Source organism: Anneissia japonica, unplaced genomic scaffold, assembly GCF_011630105.1.
Source record: "Anneissia japonica isolate Jap-2015-1 unplaced genomic scaffold, ASM1163010v1 scaffold426_len1935630_cov189, whole genome shotgun sequence".
Classification (NCBI taxonomy): Eukaryota; Metazoa; Echinodermata; class Crinoidea; order Comatulida; family Comatulidae; genus Anneissia; species Anneissia japonica.
Genome location: NW_022713172.1, coordinates 1358238 through 1385853, shown reverse-complemented (window position 1 = coordinate 1385853; position 27616 = coordinate 1358238). Strand labels below are relative to the sequence as shown.

General features: G+C 33.9%; 1 protein-coding gene across 2 annotated transcripts in view; it reads right to left on the bottom strand.

Annotated features, from left to right (window-relative positions):
* LOC117108369 (growth factor receptor-bound protein 14-like) overlaps positions 1–24568 on the bottom strand; it is a 59185-nt gene extending 34617 nt beyond the window's left edge. Inside the window, exons 1-2 of one of the 2 annotated variants that reach the window (XM_033250365.1) lie at positions 24385–24568; positions 4810–4976 (exon numbers count right to left, since the gene is read on the bottom strand). In XM_033250365.1, the coding sequence (XP_033106256.1) occupies positions 4810–4933 (124 nt within the window). In that variant the 5' untranslated portion in view covers positions 4934–4976; positions 24385–24568. Of the gene's footprint in view, positions 1–4809; positions 4977–18288; positions 18376–24384 lie in introns of those variants that run through there. The other variant, XM_033250366.1, reaches the window with a different exon arrangement.
* Positions 24569–27616: the final 3048 nt, after the last annotated feature.

Sequence of the window (27616 nt, the reverse complement as noted above, 5' to 3'; positions counted from 1 at the left end):
GTTCTAGCTGTTGGAATTTCAAGGGCCATTCCTCATATATCCAAGCCCATAGTCACAAAGGTTAAAAGAAACCCCCAACCCTCCCCCTCATTTCCAGGAATGCCCTTTTTAATTATTATTAAAAAATACCTTTTGATGGAAATTGTTGAAACTAACTTAAAATATTTGAAATTTGGCACTTTTATTGCCATTTCTGGACATCTGAAGTGTTATATTTTTAAAATTCACCCAAGCCATGCTGGGGCTAAGGTGGGTAAGGACTCAAAGTGCCAGTTTGTGAAAAAATAGAAAACCCCCTACCCCTTTAAAAATCCTGCCTACATGGTTAATATTTACCAAGTTCCTATTAAAATCTGTTTGCCTTGGCCTTTCCAAACATTTATACATGTTTATGTCCATGTTAAAAAATGTATTTTCTACTAAAATACTATATTTTTCTTTGATAATTAATGAATTAATCATTTAAAAATGAAAATGAAAGTAAACTGAATCTGAAAATCCAACTCTGAGAATGTTCATTTTATAATGACAAGTTTATTATATGATGATGGTAATATTATGAATAAAATAATAATAAACTGATAACAGATAACATAGAAAGTCAAACAAGATAATAAATATAATCAATAATGTCTAAACTACCAATAATCATGCATCACTGGGATAAGATATACAATCGTAGAAATTTGACCGGATACTTACTCTTTCTCACGGTTTTATTCCAAGGAAATCAAACAATTTAACAGAGCAAAAAACAGAGCAAAAATAAATATCCAAGTTTTGTGCTATATGCAAATGCAGATGATCCGAGAAACGGGCAGTTTTGGTAATCATCCGTTTGCCGGTAATCTGCTAAAAACGGTCACGGTGTAATATTTGCTGTTTGATAGGAGACACGCTCACTGTACATGGCTACAATTTGCTCCATTCTCAATGGTTTATGAATATATGATGATGGATTATGAGTATGCTTTTGCAGCTTGGCTTTGGACAAAAACACATGCTAGATACCGTCACCAGTGCAGTGTTAGATGGGTTCAGCAAGCTTGCACTCTATAGCAGGGGATTACTGTAGGTCAAAAGATCTCATCAACTGTGGCTAGAATCCAGGCGTTGTACATTCAATGGAATTCCACCAACCCATACACAGTATCTCATTTGAAAGTGGACACATTCATTCTGGCAGATGGTTGTTACAATCCATTGGTTCCACTAGTTTTAAATCTAAATCCATAATTGTGACAATATTCAAATGAATATGGCCAAGTATTACCTATAGCATTTCACATTGATCCCCAGACCCATTCACAGAACTATAAAGGCAAATTTCCTGTGTGGAAATTACTTTTCAGATTGAATGGATACTATATTTAGATATTGATACTGAAAATAAATTCAAGTTTAATAGACAAAATGAATATGTCACAAAAAGATTATTATTAATTATTGTAGATTATTTAAAATCTATTTTTATGCAAAGAGAAATAATGTGTCTATAGGAAAACTTGAAGCCATGACTGGAACTTCACAATTAGTAAAATAACAGTTACTATCCAGTACTTCGATGAGAGTATGGATTCAACCCCTAATAAGGAAACACATACTTTTTACTTTTCTTATTTGGAAACTACTAACAGGTGCCCACTGCTTACAGTTACCACCAATTTGGAAAATCTGCCAAGACCTTCCTATGGGAAATATGTGATTAATTTTTTATAGTATTTTAATGGGAAGTGGTATCATATATTATTTTTGTGTGTTACAGTATCATTCGTATTTTGAATGTCAAAACTGTCTACAGACATGTCAGTAAAACATGGCTATAGACAAGGTTTTGATTATTAAAATGATATAAAATCAAATTTTAGTATTAATATTATATTATTAAATGGATAAAAATTCACTTATACACATATTACAGTGTTTTTGCGTAAATTGGTGCATAAATTAATTACCATTTTATTAAACCCTTCACGATGAAATAATACTACAACTTCGCTGGGTTGAGAATGATGGCGTAACAGTGGAAATATTTGCATGTACAGCTTTGCGATCGGTTGTAGAAATTGCGATACACAATCACACCCAATCGTAATTCACCAACGTGTGTGAAAAACTCACCAATAGCAGTTGATAAGTAATCAATATCTCAATTGTTATCAGTTGCGAGTGGGTGGTACAATCTTTATTACTCCCAATTATCACGGAATCCGATCACAACGAATCGCAACGAATTCCACAGGCACTGATTGGCTGTGGTCAGTCAACATAGACCTAGCTACCAGAGGCCTAGTACTTGTTGGATTTCCCATTACAATATAAAGTTTTTTGTGTCTGATTTGTTCTGAATGCACTCTTGATTGCCAACGAAAATAATAAGTTTTGGATTACCACCGATTACATCGCAACAGATCACAACGCAGTGTACTGTAGTCTAAATAGGGAATGAATTAGCCTCTTAATTTTTCTCAGAAACAGAGAAAAGGGAAGGAGGTAATGAGGGGAAGGATGTTAAGGCACGCCACTGATGATGATGATGATAAATAGCACTGTTGATGGATGATGACTGATGATTGACAGGATGATAACAATGGTGATAACTACTAATATATGACAAATTGATATCTTCCACACACAACACTGAAACTCATGAGGGCAAAATACAAAACAACATGACTTACCAAAAAATCTGCTTTTAAAAAGAAGAACTTATGACTTTCTAAAAGGCCATCTTTTGTTAAAAATACAATAAATGACACTTGTACACCCAGTGTATTACTAAATTACTGTATATGACAAGACTCACCGGTATAGTATGCTACAAAATACATAATAAGTGAAGCAAAATTTTTAGAGACATTTATTAACACAAATAATAAAAAATAAACAATAAATACCTCAACTGGTCTCTAAAATGCTAATATTGATTTCCTTACTGACAAATTGGTTATACCAGAGGATACAGATGACGCAAATTACGACTTTATCACACAGTGAATGATTCTAGTGTTAGTGATGTGTTGACGGATGAAGAATTGTGTATTCCAGTATATATAAAGTTTACACATAATGATCTGGGTATGCAATAATGATGTAATGAAAATATAATGCACTCTCCTATTTGAAACCCCTCCGTATTTTGAGACTGCTAAGACCCCTCTAATGCAAGATCACTTTTCAAGTGGCAAAAACATCCTGGATAAAGTTACAAGAGGACAGAAAAGATTGCTAGAACTACCGACCAATTACTACCTTTCCAGTGCTGATGAACTGTACGTGAAAGATATATCCAGTATACATACTGTAGATTTGAGAGCGGTATACCATACTACTATCAACCAGAGTTTGGCACATTTCAAAAGACATGAACTACAATGATTCATGTGACAATAGTACTGTATATCCTAGACAACATAGACAAACTTGCAAAATTTCACTAAAAAAATAATTTTTTAGAAAAAATGTATATGCATTACTCTAATTATTATAAACCATGGAAAAATATTGGCAAAAAATTTAGTTTTACTCAAAAGAATAAAAAAAATGAGAAATACAGACTATTTCTCATAGATTACTATTTTCTCGATGAATTCTTCGTAACTAGGCAAATTCAGAGGTTGTAGATCGCATCTGCTGGAATGCTCTCGCTGTTATGTACACTTATACACTCATAAAATTGCACCCTCTCTAATGAGATTAGTTTTTGTACTTTGCATCTCGCACACTGCGATTGATCGAGTAGGCCTGAGATATGTTTGTTTAATTGTTAAAATCTTGGTCAGAATTATTTTTTTAACAAATTTGAAATAATTGTGTCAATACTAGCAACAGAAAATATCATGTCAGCCGTTTTTATGTGTGATAACAGAACCTAAATCGAGCTAAGGCTACGCCTAGCTTAGCAGTGTTGGATAAGATAATGTTTCCAGCGCTTACTATATTTCTTGGCAGACCTATTGCAAAATCAAACATATGGAACACAAAAAAAAATCAAATTTCAGTCTTATTTTACATTTTTTCATGTTTAGGAATCACTAAATTCAGTTAAACTAGCAATTTCATATTATAATTAGAAAACATATAAAATATATAAAAATCAATTTTTTCTTAACTGAAATTTTGCCGGGAATGGGGCTTTAAAATTGTTGACCTGAGGAAGGCATTTAATTAACTGCTAATGTTCCACACTACCCGCCCTTCTCATGAAGGTGCAAGTACAGGTTTGGCACTTAAACTTTTTCTTATCTTTCTGGTCGCGTTTTTGTGTTGCGAGAATTCTGAAATAACTGAATAACATTCTCTGAAACCTAAAAAGCTCATTAGCTGTAATAGGAAAGTGCCATTCTCAAGTCTTTATGTCACATTTGACACGCATCCCAGCGGAATATATCATACACGCAACTATTTTACGAATGTCAATTAAACAGTTTTCTAAAGTTTATAGGAAGTATATTTTCAGTGCACTTTTTGGAAGCCATTTACCATGTTTTTAATGATCAGCATTAAGAACACTCAGCGTAACTTTACAGCTCATTAACAGCTGTGATGCGAAGGCCATTGTCAAAGTCGTCTTTTCGGCTGGCAAAAATAGTTCAAGTTTAATGTAAAAATCCATGCATACCTTTTGCGACATTTTTGGAATAAAATATCATAGACCAACCAGATGGCTTAACTACCTACATGATATTTAAATCAACGACTTTAAAGTTCAACAGAAACTGTCATAATTGTAGTATGTTTCCAAAAAATATGAATAATCTGGTGGCTAACAAAGCTAAACTTAAATTATGAACGTATTAACATAAGTACCTTGACTAATAAGTTTGTGTCCTCCAATTCCCTGGTTGTCATGTAAATGCATGTGTCCCATCATGCCACTGTAACCAGGAAGGCCACCATTTTGAAAATGGCTATGATGGTCGGCCATCTCCATAGAGAAGTTTTTACTGTATATTGTCTTTGTGTGGTAAGGATATCTGTTAACAAAGAAAAAGATAATATTGATTAGACAGATCTTCAGAAAGCGCATCTCTTTAATTACTCCTATAAATATTTTATGCGATATTTAATAATTGTGAACTTGAATACATGATAAAATATTGCATTTTTGATTGCTATATAGTAATTGCATTTTGTAAAATATAAATGTTAAATTGAGTACAGTGAACTGTGATTGGCTGTTCATATGGTACTTGCAGATTTAGCTAATAAATTAGATGTCTTAACTTCCTTGAGTACAACAGAACTGGTAAAGTTCAGCGTTTACATATAGATTTAAACAATAAGACATCAACTGCATGAGGTAAAAATATTGATTTAAAATAATTAATTGTGCACTAAAAGCAATGGTAAAGCAGCTGCCGCAGGAGATTGTTCAATCAATCTAAATTCAAGTCATTGGTGCTGCTTAACATGGAACTTGCACAAAAAAAGCAGGAACCTTCAATTGCACAAATTCCTCCAGCAACGTATGTATTGCAAATTGAAAACATGAGCAGTCATTTATCAAATAATTTATTAAGCATTTTCAATGCAGACTAGATAAAAAGATTAATGGAATGATATTAATGATAGATTAGATATGAAATAAAGATAAAATCATAACGTTGACCTAGTTTGTTCAACCAAGTGAAGACTTGGGTGAAGAGTATCATTAATCCCAGAATAATATAATTTAATTCTGCACTGAATTATATGCGCTCAACAACCGACCTAGAGCAGCTTATAATAGCTATCGAGTAGGTGCAATCGTTAAAGGCAAAGCCAATCTGGGTTTAATAGCAATATTTTTTTTCCTAACAAGCATTAAATGATGAATATCTGAGAGTGTCATAATCAATATTAAAGAATCCACAAAACAATTTTTTTTTAATGAAATGACTTTGAAAAAAATGCAAATAAAATACATGCATTATAATACAGAATTTATTAACAAAAATGTAGAAAAATTTATTAACAAAATATGTAGATTTGATGGTTGATAGACAATATTTCTGGTAATACTTTCATGAAGCATGAATGTCCTTTGGGAAATACAGGATAATGTCCTATTCAGAGTGACGTACATTCATTGTATTTTGCACGTAAGCCTGCTGGTTGTTACGTACGAGTTCTGGACTGCAGTCAGCAGGTTGAAAATCGCTTGTGTGGGTTTGATATGACAAACTGTAGGAGTAAGCCAGCTTGCATGAATGCACAAAAGCCTCTGATGCGAAAAAATACACAATGGTTAACCTTTATGCTATTCACATTCGTCCTTAGTTAACCTTTACGCTATTTATACCCATCCCTAAATTCAGATTTAATGTATTGTGGGCTGGTATGCCTCCTGTCGGGGATTAATCATACCCCAATACTTCTTAATCTTCTAATGATATGGGATTAAGAACACTGACAACCTCTAATAAATATGAACATCTAAAATTAGGATTTAATTCTTCGTGACACCTAACAATGAGTACGTTGATGGCGCTCAGTGTAAGCATGTAAAATACAAATTAACATTCAGAAAGATACTTACAGTGCCTAAACCACATAATAGGCCTATTGGAAGAAAAGGACACGTATACAAGGTAAGGAGGAGTGCATCAGAAATTAAACAATACACCATATTTTACCAAGTATTAGCTCAAATGGTGCTCATTATGAAACCCACTAAAAATTAGGGGGATGGGCTAACTCAAAATTCCTAAACTAATTTTTTATAATGAAAACATTGTGAAAATAGTATGATTTGGCTTTTTATATACACATGCACAATTACAATTTTTGATGATGCTATTATAATGACATCATAATATCCGACGATCATTTTCACTTGCGCTGGCTCTTAATATGTACAGACTGACCATACGGGTGGGTGAATATTGTTACGCTTAGCAAAATAACCATAAATTGGGCAGCCCTAAAGTAAATGGTAAGCACTTAGGCATAGGCAAAGTTACAATGCTTCATTAAATCATCTTTGAGCATTTTATCACTTCTCAACTTGTGATTGTGACAGGTAGACCAAACCATATGTACGTACTCAGTATCCGCATCATAGATTTCTTTATGGTGGAATATCATGCCTGAATTCTTAACACTAGTTTGTCACTTCACGGCAACTGAATAGTTCATCTTTAATTGTTAAAATAATAGCATGAGCTTACTATACGAAGGCTCCCTGTAGCAACTAGAATAAAAGTTCAAAGAAGGAAGTGGATTTATACGCTCATTTTATTTCATTTGTTTTGTCTCACTTTTAAAAATTGGGGGAATAAAACCCAACCAAAGAAATAGGAAATATGGGCTTATCTGTAATTATTTTATTATTAAATCAATCTTAAATTATAATTGGGTGGATTTGTACTGTAGCGATTGGAAAGGAATTGAGAAAGAATGTTGCTTCAATGTAGCCGAAAATGAGCTCTGCTGCTAAGTTCTGGATTCTACACATGACTGAAAATAATTCATATTTACACTGCACTTTTAGATATGAAATATAATATAATAAGAGCAGTTTTCTGTTATGAGTCCATAATATTTATTTTATTTCTTGCTCCTGGCAAGATTGTACAATACATTTGCCAAGTAAATATTAAGCTGAATGAGACTTAGTTCATAAAGAAATAATTACATCGAAGTGGGAGTTACATCAAGTAAGTGCCAAGTTACTCATTGTTTTTGTGAATGATAAATAAAATAATGAAAATCAGAGACCAAGTCTGCAATATGGTTTACAGTATTCAATTTGCTTCATGAAGCATGTTTCAACAAAGGGTACTTTATAAACTAATTTATTATTTAACATAAAAAATGAAACAAGAAATATTATTAATCAGAGAAATAGAAACCAACCAAAGCTTCTCTGATATATTGATTAGTAACATTTACTGAAAGCCTATAAGACAGTGAAGACCATAAGTTAGTTGGCTTTGCATTCGTTAAGCCATGCTTCTCGTTAAAGCTACTCAAAGCGCATAAAACACTGTACTTACATTGTCGATTAAATCACACACAATCCTTTAATCATTTAAAGAAGATTTGAAATTGCACAAGAGTTCAAGAATCCCACAATGCATTACTACATTTTCAGCTAATCTGAAATGCATCTTCATTTTCCCAAGATACTTTTCGACATGCAAATGCGTAATCGTTTAAATCGAATCACATTTAACATGATAGACCATACAATTACTGTCTGACATTTGCGCTTGAGAGTAATTTCAAGCGATATCTGATGAAATATTTTCAGATAAATAAGGACTTTAATGTTAACAGCATACAGCTTATGTTACAAAATATAACCAACATCGCACTATTATATTAAACATTACCAGACTTTGTCGCAATAATTTTTTACATCTTCACTCCTCCTTCGGCGAGAAAAATTACAATTAAATTAGCCCTTGAAATCCGTAAATCGTTGGGGTTTCCTCACCAAGCCCACTTATGCTATTATTGGCAAAATCAGCCTCCTGCTGGGAACATCGTCCCCTCTGTCGGGCAAATCCTGGTGCTACCCCTGAACATATGACATACTGTACAGTATATATATATTTATAGTCTGAACTTGACATTGGCTTAGATAATTACGTTAACTGACGCCACTTAGCTGGTGTTTGTTACACCAGCTGTAGGTACCAGATTAGATGAAGCCAGAACACCAGTCACTGAATTTGACCTTTGGGTCAAGAGGTTGACCAATCACAATTAACACACTACCCAGTCACTTTTATACTGATTTTTTGGACTGTCTGGCAAGTACTTTTCTTTTGTTGTGTTTACTTGGGTTACTCTCTTATTTATTCAGTAATTATCCATATTTTTGCATTGTAAAGGCTGTAAGCCCAAGGGCTAGTAAGCTGTTATCTTATGTATATTTTCATTTAGTAAACTCCTCCTTAGGGACACTCTATTCAGTGGCACATTCAAGAATTTGAAATACAGGGCCCAGGAAGGGACTTTTACAGATGAGGGTCTAGGCCATCTGAGGCCTATCAATAGTTGGCCGGGCTCCCTGAGCGAGCATAAATGGACAGAGCCAGGGGCAGCCCAGATTCCGTTAGAGGAGGACCATGGGGGTAACACCAAAAGTTGGAACGCATATTTAATGAGTTTAGGGTCTCACATTCTATAATAATTACATTATTTTTTCTCCCTGACTACTGTAATTGTTTTCCCTACAGGTGGTGGACAGCTTTCTCCCTCAGAGGGGTTATCTCCACTAGCACCACCACTGGTTATTTCATGCTTGGTATCTATGTTTGGTCGACAAATGAGGATTTTTCCATTTATGAACATTCCCATGCACTGGAAGAGAGCACTTGCAAGAATGAACTTTATGTAACAACTAAACAAAATGAGCATGTCTTAGAAAAAAAACTAGTAGAATTAAATGCTTAGAGCTTGCCAGATCAACAATGATGATTGGCCTACTTACTATTATTATTCTATCTCGCACCCCTCTCAAAAACTGTCCTTCTACCAATTTTTGCTGATAAGAGTTACATTCTTATAGCATCACAATTTTATTTTATTGCTGCTTTGGGAATTAAGAACATCTACTGTAACATATTGGCTTTTGATGGAATCTTATTTGGCTCATTTCCTCCAAGGTATAACATAGCAAGCTTGTTTAAAAGATTCAGAGACTTTTAACCGTAGTGACTCAAAAATTCAATTTCTATCAAACAAAATAAGTCACATATGTACTGTTAAATTGCAACAGTATCCACTGCGAAAAAATGTGAGACACTGATGTAGGCGCAGTAAAAATAATAACTTGACCTTCACTTATTTTCAAGAATATTGGAAGAATGATTCACAACATGTTTTGCATTTTCCCAAGACAGTGTCTGCATCACTTGATAAATTTAAAGCATCTCCGAACACTTATCTATTTTAAATCTTTTTTAATCATCAAGAATGAAAATAGACGTATATACCAATACCTATCAAATTAGTTTGATATTTACTACTTGTACACTAAAAGACCAACCTGAATAAGGGACTTCATGGGATTCCCTCGCTAGAAACAGTGCCTGTGTCCATTAGCAATTATATTTACCAAGCGAGTTGTGGAAAAATACTTCTCTATGGATCCCACTCTATGGGAATGTTGAGCAGAATGGATCAGTTGAGTTACATCAAAACAGGTTACATGTTGTTCCATCACACAAAATTAATGATCCATAAACTACACGATAAGATTGCTTGGTCATAAATGAATTTGGATGATCACTGCACAGATCATATAATGAGAGACAGCCATTATTTATATGCCAGAGGACTAAAGTTTCAGAATGATGCCAAGCAAATAGCCACAAATCTATTGGCAAGACACTATTACGGCTATCATGTCAATCCTAATGATGTTAGGACGAGTAAGACGAATATTACTACAGCTAATGTAGGATCAAGGATTGCATTTGCTATCCATTTGCTTGTGTGTTTGTAGATAACACAAGATCCACATATCCTGTCTAGGGGCCAATGAACTAGTAACGTTTCTAGTAAGCAACATGATCAATCCACAACAAATGCAATGCTTCCATATCAATACTTATATATTGCTTTAAAAAAGTAATCTGGTAGTATACGTCTTTTCTACACATTGACAGATGGCATCGCATAGCAATTGAAAATTAAATTTACTGTAGGCATAACATAAGGTTTTTTTTTTTACAACTTATGATGCAATGGAATTGCAGTGTGCTATTTACAGGATAGAAGTGCAAATGTGCTGCTATCTCTAAACTAAGTCCTAGGAAAACGATTTTTGTATTAATTACGAGAAACATTTATCAAACTTACTTTAGCAAAAAAAAACCATCTTTAATTCCACAAAATTGTTTACGTTAGATTTATCGATCATCATACCTGCTTCAATTTGGTCATTAAACTAAGGTCAAGAAAACCTTGTTTATGATGAGAACTTCCTTATTGTTTCTATTGCACTCAAGGCAGATATTGTTGGATTAAATATGCATGTAAAGGCCAACACAGACAGTATCGTACGATGTAGCCTGACATGATTTATCGTCAGTCGCCACAAGAATATTAAACATGTTTAATATTCTACAAGTTTAACTGTTCCCTACGCAGACTTATCTTGCCTGTGTTTACCTCACACGGACCAGACGCGACAACAAGTTGCATCGGGCTGCGTCCCACAATGCTTTCTACATTGGCCTTAATAATCACAACACAACATTTATAGCCAAAGATTTTAACAGTAAATCAGTCTATAGTTTTGTATAGAGTACCACAGTTGTCGTCACAACACAAGGTGGCGCCCTCTGGACGTTGGTTACCGTTAATTACGCCTGAATGACTTCATAATCTTAAAGGTTTAGAATAGGCTTTCTGGAATAGGCATTTTAAAACCTAAGAAGTTACCATCAAAATGTAATAAAAACAAGCTCGCATTATATTAGTTTATCGAACAGACATTTAATCATTAATTAACATTTACAAAAAAAAAAAATAAAGATACAACTTCTTAATAATAAACGTTAGAAATTTGAATCAATGTTTTGTCAGTGGAAAAAATGGTGTTGGTTGAACGCATTTTGTGTCGCCGATAGCAACGAAGTAGTATCATGTGTTTTATTGTGACGTAACACTGTAATACTCTAACAATAAGATAATTTTTTTTTACATGTTTTATCATTATTATTATTTTTATTATTTATTTCTAATGTTTTGAGGGCCATAATCTTCTTCACATTAATCTCCATTCATATCACATTCCTTTAAAGCCTCGTACTGACTGCGCCAATGGTTAATGACAATCCAACGAACTTAAGGACAATCCGTTCAGACGACAGCCAATCAGCAGATGGCGTCGTGTCATCTAGCGCTCCCAAGGAGTGGAATTAGATTCGTTGCGCATAGGACCATCGTACGGCGCAGCGAATTCCCGGCTTGGCACTTCCTTTACACCGTCCTCATTCCTGTCTACTGCTTCAAGCTGTGAACTTCGCTTGTGTCCTTTCCTACATTGCTTTTTCCACTTATGGTTGTAAGTGGCACCTAGTAGGGTCCAATGCCAATGTGCAGATTTTTAGCAGCATTTATATTGAACAAGCATTATTACTATAAATAATTTTACTGCACTCAACATTGCATGTATTGTCACTAGTAAGAAATTATGTAATCACAAATATGTACTCTGTGTATAGGGTCCTCTCTTATCGTACAAAAAAAAAAAACATGATGGTACATGTGCACAAAAATCATACACATGCCATGGTGTGAACGTGTTAGCTATAGTACATTTAGTACATAAGATTTTTTGCTGTTTTATGATATCGCTTTTAAATTTACATTTAGAAAACATTTTCTAGGACAATTTTTAAAATAACATATTGTAAAATGATTCGATGCTGAAGTAGTTTTCTTTTACACTATCAATTTTCATATATGTTAGCCTCGAACCATGGAACTCGAACTAATTACTACGTTCCCAGCAGTAGAATCAGTTGACATATTGAAAAGTTCTAGTTGAACCTGCAAGGTCATCTCAGCTCATCGCTCACTTGGAGCTCTTTAGCGGTAAGTAATGTGCCGACTCTAAAGTATGCCAGGTTATGCAAATCATGCAAGTGAACAATCAAATTATTCGACTATCCAATGTACTAGAATTGCTAACGTCAAACCACTTTGGAGGAATGTTATAAAACAATTCAGTCCTATGAAGTGGATATAACAAAGGCGGCCGAAGATTGATGTAAGCAGATAATCTAACCATTCATGAAATTATTAATTCATTGCCTAATAATTTTTTTTTGTAATTATTTAGTCTGCATTTGCCGAAATTGTACATTTACCTTAAAGTATCTCCAATTTAGTCAACTAGGTATAAAACATTAGTAATTTTTAACATAATAGACTATGTTCTCTTATCCTTTACTTTTGCATGTAGGAATTAGAAACATTTAGAACTTCTGCAATTGTAAACAGTATTCTGACTCCTTTAGTAAATGCAATCTCTTTCAAGAATTCTGCTGAAGTAATAACAACTTTGATCTTAATATGAATAAATACTTACACCAGTGTTTTTCATATTTATGACAATGGTAATAATGAAAATAAAATTATACAGAAAAAAAGCATATTTTTTTACTGCAATAGCTTCTCAAACTTCTGCAGCATGGTAATTGCAACCTTTTTACCTACTTCAATTGTAACTTATGTATTTTGGAAAAAGTAGTTATAAACATGTCTCTATAATTATCTTTATAATTTTTCACTAAAACATTTACATAATTCTGCAGAGATTATGAACTGAATTTTCTAATGTTTGTGGTATTATTTCAAAGACATCTGCAAAACACCTGTATTATTATTTTTTGCTGAGGTTTCTTCAGTAACCACAAAATCTAATTTTGATTTTACTTGAGGAAGCTACCTATTCATACACAATCATAGACTGGAAGATGATAAAACTGAGGAATAAATAAATGTGGTTCAACTCTACACTGCTGATTTTAAACTTTCGCGAAATACCCTGCATGTAAAAATCAAGTTTATTTTGTATGCAGAAGACAAGCAAGATTTTTAACTACTGAAGTCCATTTAGTTATGCTTCCCAATTTTAAATAAGACGACAGGAATGCTAATTTTGATGTTATCTTCGGGAAGACACCTTATCAAAACCACAATAATCAATCGGCATATTCCATTTAACAATCAAATCCTATTTAGCAATGCACTTTTGATTGCACACAATAGCAGAATCCCCTGCTTCATTACCACTTTTCTAGGTGTATTTAACCTCAATATGGTACCCAGAAAGAATTGTAAAATCTTGCAACCAGAAACTAATGATTATTGAAAAAGACAATTCAACTGTAAATGCTGCTACCCAGTTCAGCATGACCATCTTGAATATTATTACTAGTCATAATTTTTATTTAATCATAATCTAAATTTATTTAGTACAGTATATAGAAATTTCCAATATACATAGGTGCCAAGGTTACAGTATAATGTGGAAGGTTAATACAGCTTACATCATCTCATAAATGGCAGATAAATAATGGGAGAAAAGTAAAAGAAAAAAAAAATCTAAAAGATTAAATTGTTTTCTTAATTTTTTCTCCAGCACTGTAATTTTTCATAGTGTCTGTTTACACAAATTTGTATAATAAATATTTGAGAAAAACCCAAGACCTTTCGATTACCATTTGGATACTCTACCAACTGAGCTATGAGGCCAAGTGGTATACACCCTTGGTTTTTCCCATTAGGACACGATTTTCTCAAGGTATTGTGTAATAATAATATGGATATATCTTAGGCTTAATATTATAATGTATTGCTTTAGTCACTTCCTATTATCTATGTCATTTATATTATGTGTATTATCTAAGTAGGCCTACAGGTAGTCATTAGTTGGATGTACACACCTAGTTGGTGACAGTGGTTTAGGGTGCTTTTGTGCTTTCCTGACAGCTAATGACTATAGTCTATTTAATGTACTTGTCAATGTTATGTTCGTTTGATTTTTTCTGATTTTTATTATATTTTGTATATTGTATTTTTTGCCTGAATAAATAATAATAAATAATAACAATACCCAATGAATAATAATATATCACATAAAAGTAACTTTGGTATGGAGATTTGGAGAACCAAAGTTACACTCATGTGATTTATAATAAAGTTGTAATCTTATACAAGCTAAATAAAACATTAATTATCAGCTTCACATGTTGACTGCCAGAACTTTTTTAGGTTTCTTCCTGTGTGCAGGTTTCTTCCGAGTATACATGTACAAACATACTTTTTAGAAATTGTATGTAGTCATATATCATTAAAATGGTGTGTCTAATAAATAAGCAGGAAAATATTAGAGGATGAGTAAACTTGTCGCCGAAATTGGGACAGTACCTTTTATTGCCTCTGCAAAGTGCGAGTTTTCTTATCTGCTTTTTACATGGGTTGGTATATGTTTAGAGGGCGCCACCACTCGTGCAATTGAGTGCACTGCTGGCCAGTGGCATATTAGGGGGGTGAGCACGCCCCTCCAAAAATTACTCACCCCCCAAAAATCAGCCAAGTAGTTAAAAATCACCTAAAATCACCTCATTCTGCGAGTTAGCGCCCCCCCTAAACTGATCATCGAGGGCCCCACTTCAACTTTGACCCCATCAGCATCCCATTTCAAAACTCCTAGATACACCATTAAGTCTGTGGTTCTACAATATATAACAATAAACTAATAAACACTAGAATGTTACCCCAGTGTAAACACTAGAATGACCCCAGTGTAAACACTAGAATGTTACCTCAGTTTTGAAGAGTATAGTATACAAATAATGACTGCTCATGAGGGGAATGGTGAAATCTATTGCCCCGAGGTGATGTGGAGACCGTAGGGCCGAAGGCCGAGGAAAGATAGGCTACAGTTTCATCTCGAAACGAGCAGCCTTCATATTTGTTTATCGTCTACTTGCTGATCCGTGACGCGGTGAGGGAATAATCTCGCGGTAGAGGTCGCAGTCCCCTTTACTGTCAGCAGCGCGATGTAGTGGGCCTAGAGTTTGCACATCGCGACAGGTCAAAAAAGTACTATTTTTGAGGGGAATAGTACTTTTTGAGGGGAAAAGTACTTTCTATTGCCCCACTTCTTAACCCTCTAGATGCCGTTTTCGACTGTAGTCGAAATTGACTTCAAACCGAGAATTCCCATTTTCGACTGCAATTGAAATTTTGTGACTAAAAAATAGGTGGTTTTCAAATCGCTCTTCTGTTTTTATTTTAGCTCCAATACGTCAGAAATTTTGAACACGCATGCGTGAAGCTTTTGTCTTTCGAAATCTGTGAAGAACTCACATGCGCTTATATAAAAATGTTAAGAAATATCAATTTGAAATCGTTATTAATTTCAAAAATTTTTCAAAATGGTCGCACAAGATGTGTACACAGCTGAGCAAGCGATTGACCTGATTTTTTATTCAGACAGCGATGAAGGTGAATTTTTAGATGTGCGAGACTTAGACGTGCCTGTTAGCGATGATGACGATGGGGCTTCAAGCAGTTCTGATGGCGGAGATGTTCTTGATGAAGATGAGCCTAGGCCTAGAAATGTGAGGGTAGTCGACACTTTTGAATGGAAAGATCGCGCTTATAGTTATGGATGGTTGGGTAAATAAATTATATAACTGTGTGGAATAGGAATGTTTTATATTTGTTTTTATTTTTTTTTTTGGCTATAATTAATTTTTTTCCCGGTTTTTGCTGACGATTTATATGTAGCATTTTTCTGTCATTTCTATTATATTATATATATATTATATCATATTATATTATGAAAAAAAATTCCCAAAAATACTAATTATATATCAAATGAAAGCTTATTCTATAAGCTTTCTTTGTTTTTAGAAACATTTTTCTGTATAATTTACAGAAAGTTCCCAAAAATCCACCAGAACGACGTATACTCAAAAAACGCAAAAAACCTTGTTACACTGCAAAAGAATCCGGTATTCAAGGGTTTGCACTATAAAAGAATCTGGTATCCAGAGGGTTAACCAATCAGATGCCTAGAATCTATGTATGAGGTATATAATTGCCCCTAGTACCCTCAGCAACACCCTGTGGGATGAGTTAACTTGTCGCTGTCAGCGAATGTTTTAAAAAATCTCTTAAATCTGAAATTGCAGATATAAATAGGAAAGAAGTTTTGGAATAAATGATTGCCTCTGATGTAATGCTATCAATTATCTTATTAAACATCATACGTCAGTCCTCATTTGTTGGTTTAATATTATTAAACTCTGAGTGGTTTACAAAAGCAATATGTCACCACATAGCCTAAATATTTAAAAATTTGTGATGAGAAAACAGACATTGGTTAACTTGTTCTCCTTAAAATCATACACTATTCATTAGTGGATTAAAGGGGAGCAGGGTGGGTGTGGGCCTCAGCCCCTAAATTTTTGAAGATTAAAAGATGGATAAAAAAGAAAATTATATTCAAATTTAATTCCAAGAGTGCAACTGTATATCTGGCAATCTAGCCAGCTTTAAAACTTTGAACCTTGGTCTAAACCTTTCATCTGTTAAAGTTTCTCCCAGGGCCCCCTCTATTTCAAATTAATGGATTTCTTTGGTTTCAGATGGTTTTAGTAAAATGTTACTAAAATTAATGTTAAAACAGGTAGTATATGCACATATAATTTATTTTTCTTATCATCATCACCACCACGCAGAGAAGGAAATACAAGATGATCTTATTTTTTCTTTCTTTCTTTATTCAATTTCAAATGCCTTATCAAAATTTGCAATCACATAAACATTTATAAAACACTTAAGGCAAATGGAAAGCTAGCACAGACATGGAGTCCCATCAACCGGTAACCCCATACAGATACAAAAACACATGAAAAAGAATGGAATAGAACAGAACAATTACATAGCGCCGGTATCCGCCAGACATGACGCTCATGGCCCTTCTGCAAATGTTTTATCGGTTATATACAGCACAGAAAAGAAACGTTTTTAGCTCTCTCTTGAAGCTTCTAAGATCCTGTGTCATCCTGATGTGGATGGGGAAACTATTCCATATTTGTGCCGAGGCAACAACTAAAGAGAGTTCTATTCGATAATATTTAGTGAGCAGTCCAAGACTGGATGATCTAAGTCCTGCTCATGATGATTTATATAAGGGAATAAAACAAAGAACAAATACAGGCCTATCCTTAAGGATCAATACAAAGTCAAAATACTAATTCTGGAGGTATCTAGTGAAGCCATTTGTTTTACATGATGGGGGAGAGAAATTTAAGCTATCTGTTAAAAAATGAAAATTTGATATCAATAATTATCACGAGATGCAAAGATGGAAAATATTGATGAGTAGGTCAAGATATATATGAATAGATGTTGATGAACAGAGATGGACAGGGATTACAAACTTCCTCAAATACTGTACAACTACTATAATATACTATTCTGCCAGACCGCTTGAGTCTGCTCCTTCATAGTTTATTCAACCCAGGTCATGCTTCAGAGGTCACGCTTCCTTACCAGGTAATGGTAAGATCATTCTTCACTGACATTATATTCAAATAATGATAATTACTATAGCTGATAATTAATTTTAATAATTATTTTTGATTTAGAAAGTTGTGATAAAAACAACAATACAACAAAAAAGTGATAGATAAACAGCAACAAACGTTATATTTCCACTCAGGTTGGTCTTACTATGACTCTACATTATTATATCAGAGGTCTTTCACAGTTGCTAGATTTACTAGTAGAAAGCAAATAAAAATTTATGAAAATACTAACCCACAGTTTGATGAAATTTTCAAAGAAATCCATCGTTATTGTTGGGCTTAAAGCATGATCTTGCACCCAAGCAAAGCGCAACATGGCTTGCTACAGAACTGTATCTAACATCTTGTAATACACATGAATGAAGAAATCAATCTTTAGTAGTAGATCCTACCAAACAAATCAATACTGTAGAATGATGTACAGTACTCTGTTAAGTCCTTTACAGTCTTCCTAGACCAAAATGTGCCAGTTTTTCCATAATAAAATTCTTACATTTCCACATATTTTGCATCCTTGTTGAAATTTTAATTGATTATTGTTGGCATTTTGCTTTCTACTGTAATCCAGTTTCTCAGGTCCAAATTATGTTTAACACCAAATAGATTAAAAGAAAAGCTCATACACTTTTTTTTATAAGACCACATTTTATAAGAACACTAAGGCTGAATTTGCTTAAAAATTAAGAACAGAATAAGAACAAATTGAGACTGAGGTTTTTATATATATAAAAAAAAAGTTTATTGTAATTGTAAATTATTTTTTTGTGCAATAAATTAATTGTTTTTTGTGATTGTAATTTTTTGTAATTTTTAATAGTATTTAATATGAAATATTATTGTATAACAGACAATTTTAGCCTTGCTACTCTTTTTGTATTTTCGTATTTATACCATAATAATGAAAGAAAAAATAAATAAAATACAGTAATACACCAATTGTAAAATAATAATTTTCTGTTTGAAATGTGTGTAAAAATAAGAACAAATTAAGAACATTTTAAGCCTGAGATCGGCCAACAAATAAGAACACTGAGCCCGGGCAAAATTTTACTGGTTCTTATATAGAATAAAAAGTGTATAGGGATGGATCCACGCGTGACCATGGGGTCAGAGCTTTCCTACCCCAAAAAAATTAACTGAATAGTTACAAACATATAAAGAAAAATAAAAAGAAATCTTGATTGAAAAAAATCTTTACTTGCATTAGGCCTATTACTACTCTCTTTTATGCATTTTTCAGAAAGTATTGTTCGATCTGCTGCCCCTGGCAAATAATCAATTTCTTGCAGATTGATGATTGGTGATTATGTATTTTAAAATTTTCTATCATATCCAATAGCAAAAACAGGAACAACAGTATGAATCAAACTGAAAAATGCAAAGCAAGTTCATTTATATAAAACCGGTCTTCATCTTGACTGCCCTTGTTGTACTACTTCCCAATTATTATTCTCTTCTACCCAGCCCACATCCCAAAGACATCTTTGCAAGTGATTAACCATTGGTAATTATCCTCATTACTCAGACTTTTTTAATTGTCTATTGTTAAGGGTAATTGCTATGCACCACTTGAGGGCACTATATAGCTTCACTTAAAAAACATGATCAAATATGAGAGGCATCTTTTGATGTTTGGCAAATATGATACGGTAAAGCTGTGAAAATCATACGGTAAGCCATGCAATTCATATCCATGGGCAAAGCACACACGAGGGATCAACGAAATGCAAAATTGTGATCATGTATAATTATAGCCTGGAGTTGAACACAAAGAGCAATTTACTTTATGAGTAAAGATGATAAAGTTGGATTTTACAAATCAATAACTATGAGTAGTTTATTCTTCGCTTGTAGAATATTATTTGGCCATAATTTGAATTAAGTGAAAAGATCTGCACTTAACTCTGGCAAAGCTGTCCATTAATTCAGATTAAAATACAAAATAAATTGCAAGTTTTTATTTCATTATTATTATTGAAGTTTATTCCATTTTATTTCAATTTCCAAGTAACAAAATTTTCACAAACTGAGAAACATTAAACTTTGGCAACTATCAGAGAAGCTCTCTAATTATCAGCAGTGGCGTATCCAGGATTTTGAAAAGTGGAAGGGTGGGGGTGGGGGGAGAGATGCGGGGGGGGGGGGGGGGGGGGGGGGAGAGATGCTGAATAAAAATACTACACCCAATGAACTTCACGTAAGGCGCAAACTAAGGACAGAGCATATATCAATAATGTGAAGCTTCCACTTACATTTATATTGAATAAGCACTGAGAATTTTAAAGATTGGGAAATAGCTTAATTTTCAATTTCTATGAAGATAGAAATTTGACTAACCTACTTTCCAAATTTTCCCAATTAAAGGCAAAATAGCCAATTTTTTTTGGCAAAGTAGCATACAATAGAGCAACTATAGTGCTATACCTTAATTACACAAGCCTTCAACAAATGACAAATTTTGAAAAAAATACATAATAATCACTCCATAAATTAACAAAATAGTTATCAGTTTACCCACCGCCTAGGCAGCTTAGCTCAGATGATAAAAACTTTATGTGCACTGAATCATGGAGATCCTTTCCGACATGTGGTCCCTGGTTACAACGCACTGTCTTTGCATGAGATGTTTAAGCTGTGTGCAATATGGCCACATGCATATTGCAAAACGCAATAAACCTTTCTTACAGGGGAGTGCAGAACTGTCTCTCCGATGTACTACCCAATTACCACAAATAAGGACTCTACTAGAAACAAGTTTTTAGACTTAAGAGAGTTATCCTAGGTGTGTTTTATGCCAAAAATATCTTATCCTATCACAACCATTGCCATAAATCAACATTCTGCAGATTTTAGTACATTTGTCTCAAATTCTTAGTTTCATTGTACTACTATCTATAAAATCCCGGATCATACTAAAACCAACTTTAAGTCTATGACACTTTCAAATTTTAAGCATTCTATTTCAAATCTTCTATAATACCATCTTGATTTAACTTGATTTTCTCTTACCGTGCATATCCATATTTATTATTTTATTTTCTTAAGTTTATGCTAATGTTCCTGCTTTTAAAATGTTTGTAGTTAAGAACTGAATCACTTTGGAAATCACTACTATTTAAAGTGTATATTCAGTATGAAGAATAAATAAATAAATATCTAATCTAAGCAAGGCCGATGTTTCCACTGGTGGTCATCAATCACATACAGTAAATAATATCCATATATCAATTTATTTCATGGAATATCTTGCTCACATCACATTCCTAAATTTACTTTTTAAAAATTGGATATAAACACATCTAATCCCTAACTAGGAGTACCAATATTCTACAAAATGCTCGTTATTTGCACTGAACATGAATACAGTACATAGAATACTCTGTAGAGAGGTAACACATTCTGTATAATTGTTTATGTATTCATTATTGACAGGTAATCTTGTGAAGATATTTTAGACTTTCTGTGAAACCTGCTAGTTTATTTTTAGCACATTACCATGAAGCTAGAGTATAGTATATTTAGCACACTATTATTCCTTATCATTATTAATGATGTTACGGTATATTTAGCACAATATTATTATACTTCAACTCATTATTATTATTAGTAGTTGGCCTCATAGTAGTTTTCTTGGTAACGTGTAGTAAGAATCTTTACTTTGAAGTGAGATAAATATGAAAAAATATTCAAAATTCAAATAAGGACCAGGCACTCTAAACTGCAACATGCCCAATTCGACCAAGCTTGTGTTGTTACGTTTTAAGATTGATGGTATTTGTTAGCCTGGTTCATGTCAAACTTTTATCTAGATATACATCCACTTAACTAGTTAAAAGTTCGACGTGAACCACTCAATTATAGCTAGATAAAGGCTTAAGTGACCTAAAGTTAAGTGACTTAACTTTACTAGAATAACGGTAAATTAACTTGCTTAACGGTAAAGTCGGCTCGGATTACAAGGACACAATTACGTAACGTAGGCATCTAAGCTCGCATTGTTGTATTGTACCACCATTATCATCTTCTGGCTGGCAATAACGTACTCCAACAATGCTAACAACAGCATCGAAGTAGTCTCATTAGTCTGGTTTTCAGAAATTATTTGTAATATTATGGGTAAAAACCCAGCAAACATTTGTTTACGAATAGTCGATATTACCAATGACCTTTGCCCTTTGCATCATCGACCAAGTAATAACGTTAAAAAGTCCGATTGCGTAAGTTTTTTAAAGTGATAATGTATATTTTTCTTAATAATAAAATCAGATTTGTTGTATTTATTTATTGACAATTCGATCTTTTCAATTTCTACTATAATAGTCGCTATTAATTCAGTTTACCACCAACGCCAGTCGTTAAAATGAGCGCACATTTTTACGATGACGAAATAAAAAAGTGTGTGGAAGTCAGTAACTTATTTGACACCGTGAAGTGCATCTAAACAACACAATTGAGCGATCGAAAAACAGGACAGAAAGTTCAATAAAGTATACATACGTTTTAATAAAAATTAAAACAATATTTTGTTAAATGGAAGAATGCTAGCTAGCGATTAAAATAATTCATTTTTTATCAAAGGTAAATTTAGCTAGGGCCTAGAGAATCTAATACTTAGATTGCGATAGAACACGCTGCTGCACTGTCGTTGGTTCGTACTGGTCGGCTAGGTTAGGTAGTGGAAACTCGCACCTTCTCTACAGTAGTTTACAATTTTTTTGAACGAATACCACTTGGTACTAGAGGTTCGTAAAATACAGTAGATGTTTTATTAAACAACCATTCCCACCGTGTGACGTTGACGGCCTGAAACAGGCTGGCTGTTTATCTGGCTCTAACTTGGCATCGAACGCAATTAGGGAATTATCGCATCATGTTTCAAGACGGGTATATCTAGGTAAAGTTCGACGTGAACCAGGCTATTGTGTTCCATAACTTTCATAGGCAACATACTGTAATACCATTATTGCAGCAGTAATCAGCAGGTGTTTGGACGTACCAGATACTCTTACATTTTGGTGGAGAGACGACTGCAGAAAACAAGCGAAATTCAAAGTGAAGGACTGAACCTGAGACCTCAAGGTGCTAACCACTCCCATGTATCGTGTAACTGTATATGGGGGCTTGCCATGCCAAGGCCTGCATGACAAGCCTCATCATTTTATACATACCTCTACTGTATATAAGCTTTATTTTGATGGAAAGACGACTGCAGATTTGAAAAAAAGCGAAATTCAAAGTAAAGGTCCGAACCTCAGACATCAAAATGCTAACCGCTCCAATGTATCGTGAAAATGTATATGGGGCTTGCTATGCCAAGGCCAGTATGACAAACTTCATCATTATATATACCTGTATATAATTAAAGGAACTTTAATAGTTTGTTACTGTTTGCTTGCTTTTATCTTTTATATATCATTTAAGATCGGATGTTTTTCAAATTCAAGAAATACAACTTTATTATTAAGACCTCTCAGAATGTGGGAAATTGCATTTCAGGGGCCTTTCTAGGAAACACAAATTGTTTCTTGTACTGCATACAGTCTATGTATGCTGTACTAAGTTGCTAGTCTTGGGGTCCAAACATTTGATGTCCAACGGAATGAATCATGATGGCTATGGCACAGAGTTCATATTATGTCTGATATTTATAGACTAGACCGTGTAAATTTATGTCGCGAACAGAACTTGCAGAGCAGGTCTACGTGGCTGTATGTACAATACGATTAAATAAGTATGGAAAGGTACGACAACACAGATTTAAAGAGGCCTGAAGATAGATGTGGCTAAAATGAATACTATATTTAAGATTTATTTTTAATCTTTATATAAAATTTATATATGGGCTTGATAAGATCTTTTTGATTGGGCTCTGAATACAATTATAGATATGATTAAAACACATCAAATACTAAGGTACATTAATAGCTTAATGTGCAAATTTTTAACTTTAAATTGCTGTCTGAAAATTTTAATGTATGATATATACAATAATAAATTCATACATTACTCAATAATACACAGTGCACACAACTGAATATCTCAATAATTCTATGAAACAATTTCATCAACATCAACAACAACATTATTCTGCCATGCCAAAAAAATTATATATATATTTTGTGGCAGATGATTATAAATAAGAGTATACTTTAGGTATGCACCACAGTATATAGCCTGCAATTTTTACTAGTTGTTCCATACCAAAATCATTTGGTGCAAGGTACAGTAATCTAAGGAGCTAACTGTAAGAATTAAATTATAAAATAAACTAAATTGTTTAAAAAAATGTCTCTAGCATGCTGAGGAGAGAAGCAATACAAAGTCTTACCAAGTACAACAATGGCCTGACATATGGTAAAAATTGAAATTCAGGCCTGAGCATCCAAGCTTTCACCACATGGGCCTCTGCCTTGTTCACTTGCTCCTTTGCACTGATATATCAACACTATCGTATATGCCTACAGGCATTAGATAGAAATCATCAACATCAACAACGAAGGGCTATCCAAATGAACGGTACAAGATAAGAACCCCACTACACAAATTACACTCAACAAGGTCTGTTAGCTTTGGAATATTCCATTATAAAAATTCTGTTTGATATCTCTTGTGTCAGAGTTGTAGGTAAACAAACACAGATGAAAGGTTTGTTGACTCGGACCGTTATTATTACTGCTACAGAATGGTCAAAATTAAAAAGTTTAACACTAGAATGACTTTACCAGTAGCCTTTTTAATGTATAGCCATTGAGGCAGCATCACCTTAACTTACATATGGGTTGAATGGTTTAGTTAGAGTATATATACTGTACAGTAATAATTCAACAACATTAATTCATAAATATTAATTGATTTAAAAAAAATAACCTGTTTGATTAAAAAAATTATCCTCTACACTTACAGTTATGCAATCTTAATTAACTGATTGATTTTTTTTGAAAAATAACTAAAGTTCCATATTAGGATGCTTTAAGATTTTTCACAATGTTTTTGAAATAATATGCACAATTGAACTACAGATATTATTTACACATTTAAACTCCCATCAAAATAATGGTACAGTCCTAAACATGAGCAGATATAGCATCAATGTAATATTTCACTGATTATGCCCATATGCCACTTGTACACAGATGCCAAACAGACGAGGATTTTGAACATGTGATCCGCAAATTATTAATAGGATAATAAATTAGGCGTTAGTGGGTCAGTACCATCAATGACCAACATTTGATAAGGTACAGGAACGAAATTACTGGCAGCATTCCAAGGTATTAAAAATGCAAACATTATTTCAGTTAGCAATAGCAAACATCAACATTCATTCAAATATGTGAATAAAATATTCATATCATTATGATTTGTTTGCTAATGTTAAAGATCATTTTTTTTTCACCTATGTAGCAAGTGGAATTGTCACACAAGTGGGAAATGTCCTTTTGATTCACCATGTAATTGGCCCAAGTTACACAGATCCCTGGTTACATTTAAGGGAAAGGCAGCAAATAATTAAGCTAGCCCTGGACCTCTTCTGGAAATAGGTTTGGTTTTAGCTCTAGGCTGACACTACATGAATGTAAATTTACCTCTTGAGGCAAGTCCAAATGTGTAATATTTTGTAACCACTAACCAATGATTATACAAGGAAGCAAAGTTTAGCGGCAAACGATCATTAATTCCGAATGGTCACCTCTGTGGATTGAATTTCAAGCATGAGGAGAGCCAACTCGGATTAATTTATAACAAGGTTCAGTTTAGTTCAGTTCAATTTCCAGATTCAAAAAATAAATTAAATCCATTATTCTTTTTCACATTTTCATTGCCTTGAACAAGAAATTTAATGTACAACTTTCCCTTCACTCTATCCTGGTGTATATCTGGGTGCCTGGGAAAATAAGTGAATTAGTCTATGCAAGGATTTTATGCATCATGGCTGAAATAATCCCCAGGGTAGTAGAATTTAGTTAACATGGTTGCTCATATATTGACGATCAGGGAACTGAGGTGTCACTTTATTACAGCCAAATTAAATTTGTTAAAATCGAACAATAATCTTGGAATATGATGAGGTCAAACACTATCGCACTATCACATTATCTTGGGAAGAGGTATATTCAATCCCTAATATATTTTTTTCTGTTTAACTTGTATCACATAGATATAATTACTTTGACTGTTGAATGTTGCTGTGTTCTGATGGTACTGTAGACGTTTAAGAAGCTCATACCCAGGGTTGCGAGTGGGTTCTTTTTCCAGAAAAAGGGACCAAACTTGGCAGGGTCCAGGGCAGAGTCCCAGTGGGGGTTCAGGCAATCTTGACATTATTAACATTAAATATTTCAATTTAAGAGGCTGTAGTTAGGTGTTTTTAAAGCAAATACACTCAGTATTTATACCTTTGATTTAGAATTAGCAAAGCTATAACTTTGAATGAATTCCCAATCTAGGTGATCTCCTTTATTTGTAGAAGTGGTTGGCGCATCGTTGTGGCTTGCACTCCCAACCTTGAGGTCAGGGGTTCAAAACTCTCTCTGTGCAAGTCACTTGTGTCTTTGGGCAAGGCACTTTATCTATGTTTGCCTCTCTCTACCCAGGAGTATAAATGGGTACCTGGTAAGATGTTGTGGCATTGAATGTTCTAGTTTCGTGCGCTAAAAAAGTAGAGAATGACTAGGGATACTCTTAATAATGCTCGCGCCTTTGATCATTCAATTTGGAATTGGCGCTTTTTAAATGTTTGGGTATTACAGGAAATATGATTGGATAATAAACATTTCACATTTGTTGATATCCCTCCACTCTAATCTACTGTAAGCCTAGTTACATAAAACAAACCTTTGAACCATAACACAAATATACACACCCTGCCAAAGATGATGCCTTGATTGCATCTCATTTCCGTTCTTCCTCCCCAAATTAGAATTTCAATTCATAAACTGCGCAGACCACTTATCAAACAATTTACACATACTCCCCTCACCTACAGTAATAAATAGCGATAGTTAGCAACTTTTGAATGAGAACCATACCAAAACAAATACCTCAACTTTCTAAAGTGTGTACTTTGTGTCTACTGTCAAAACAATTCTTTGAGCAGACTTATCTGGTCACGTAAGTGCTGGTCAACATCAGTAACTAGTTATATCCATGTCTAGGAATGCAGTTACTGATTAGCAAATCAAATAGTATATTTACAAAAATAATAATTCTCATACTAATATGAGCAGGGGCAGATCCAGAGATGTCCGAAAGGGGCCCCTGAAAGGGAGGGCCGATCGAGAAACAACACTACCCTATGCCCCGCGAAATTGTTTTCCAGATGCCCGAGGCATTTTGGACGATCATAAATTTCTTTTCCTTTCTAAAAGGGAGAAGGGGGAAGGCGAGATTGCTTTGGACCCCCCTATATCTGCTCCTGATGACCCTCACACGCCATGTTCAATAAGCTGTTTATTATATTTGGTTATCAGTGGTGGATCGATAAAGTGAAACTAATGGGAGTAGGGAGGAGAAGGTGCAAAGCAACAATCAAGCCTGAGATCGAGAGGGTTTGGTGTCTC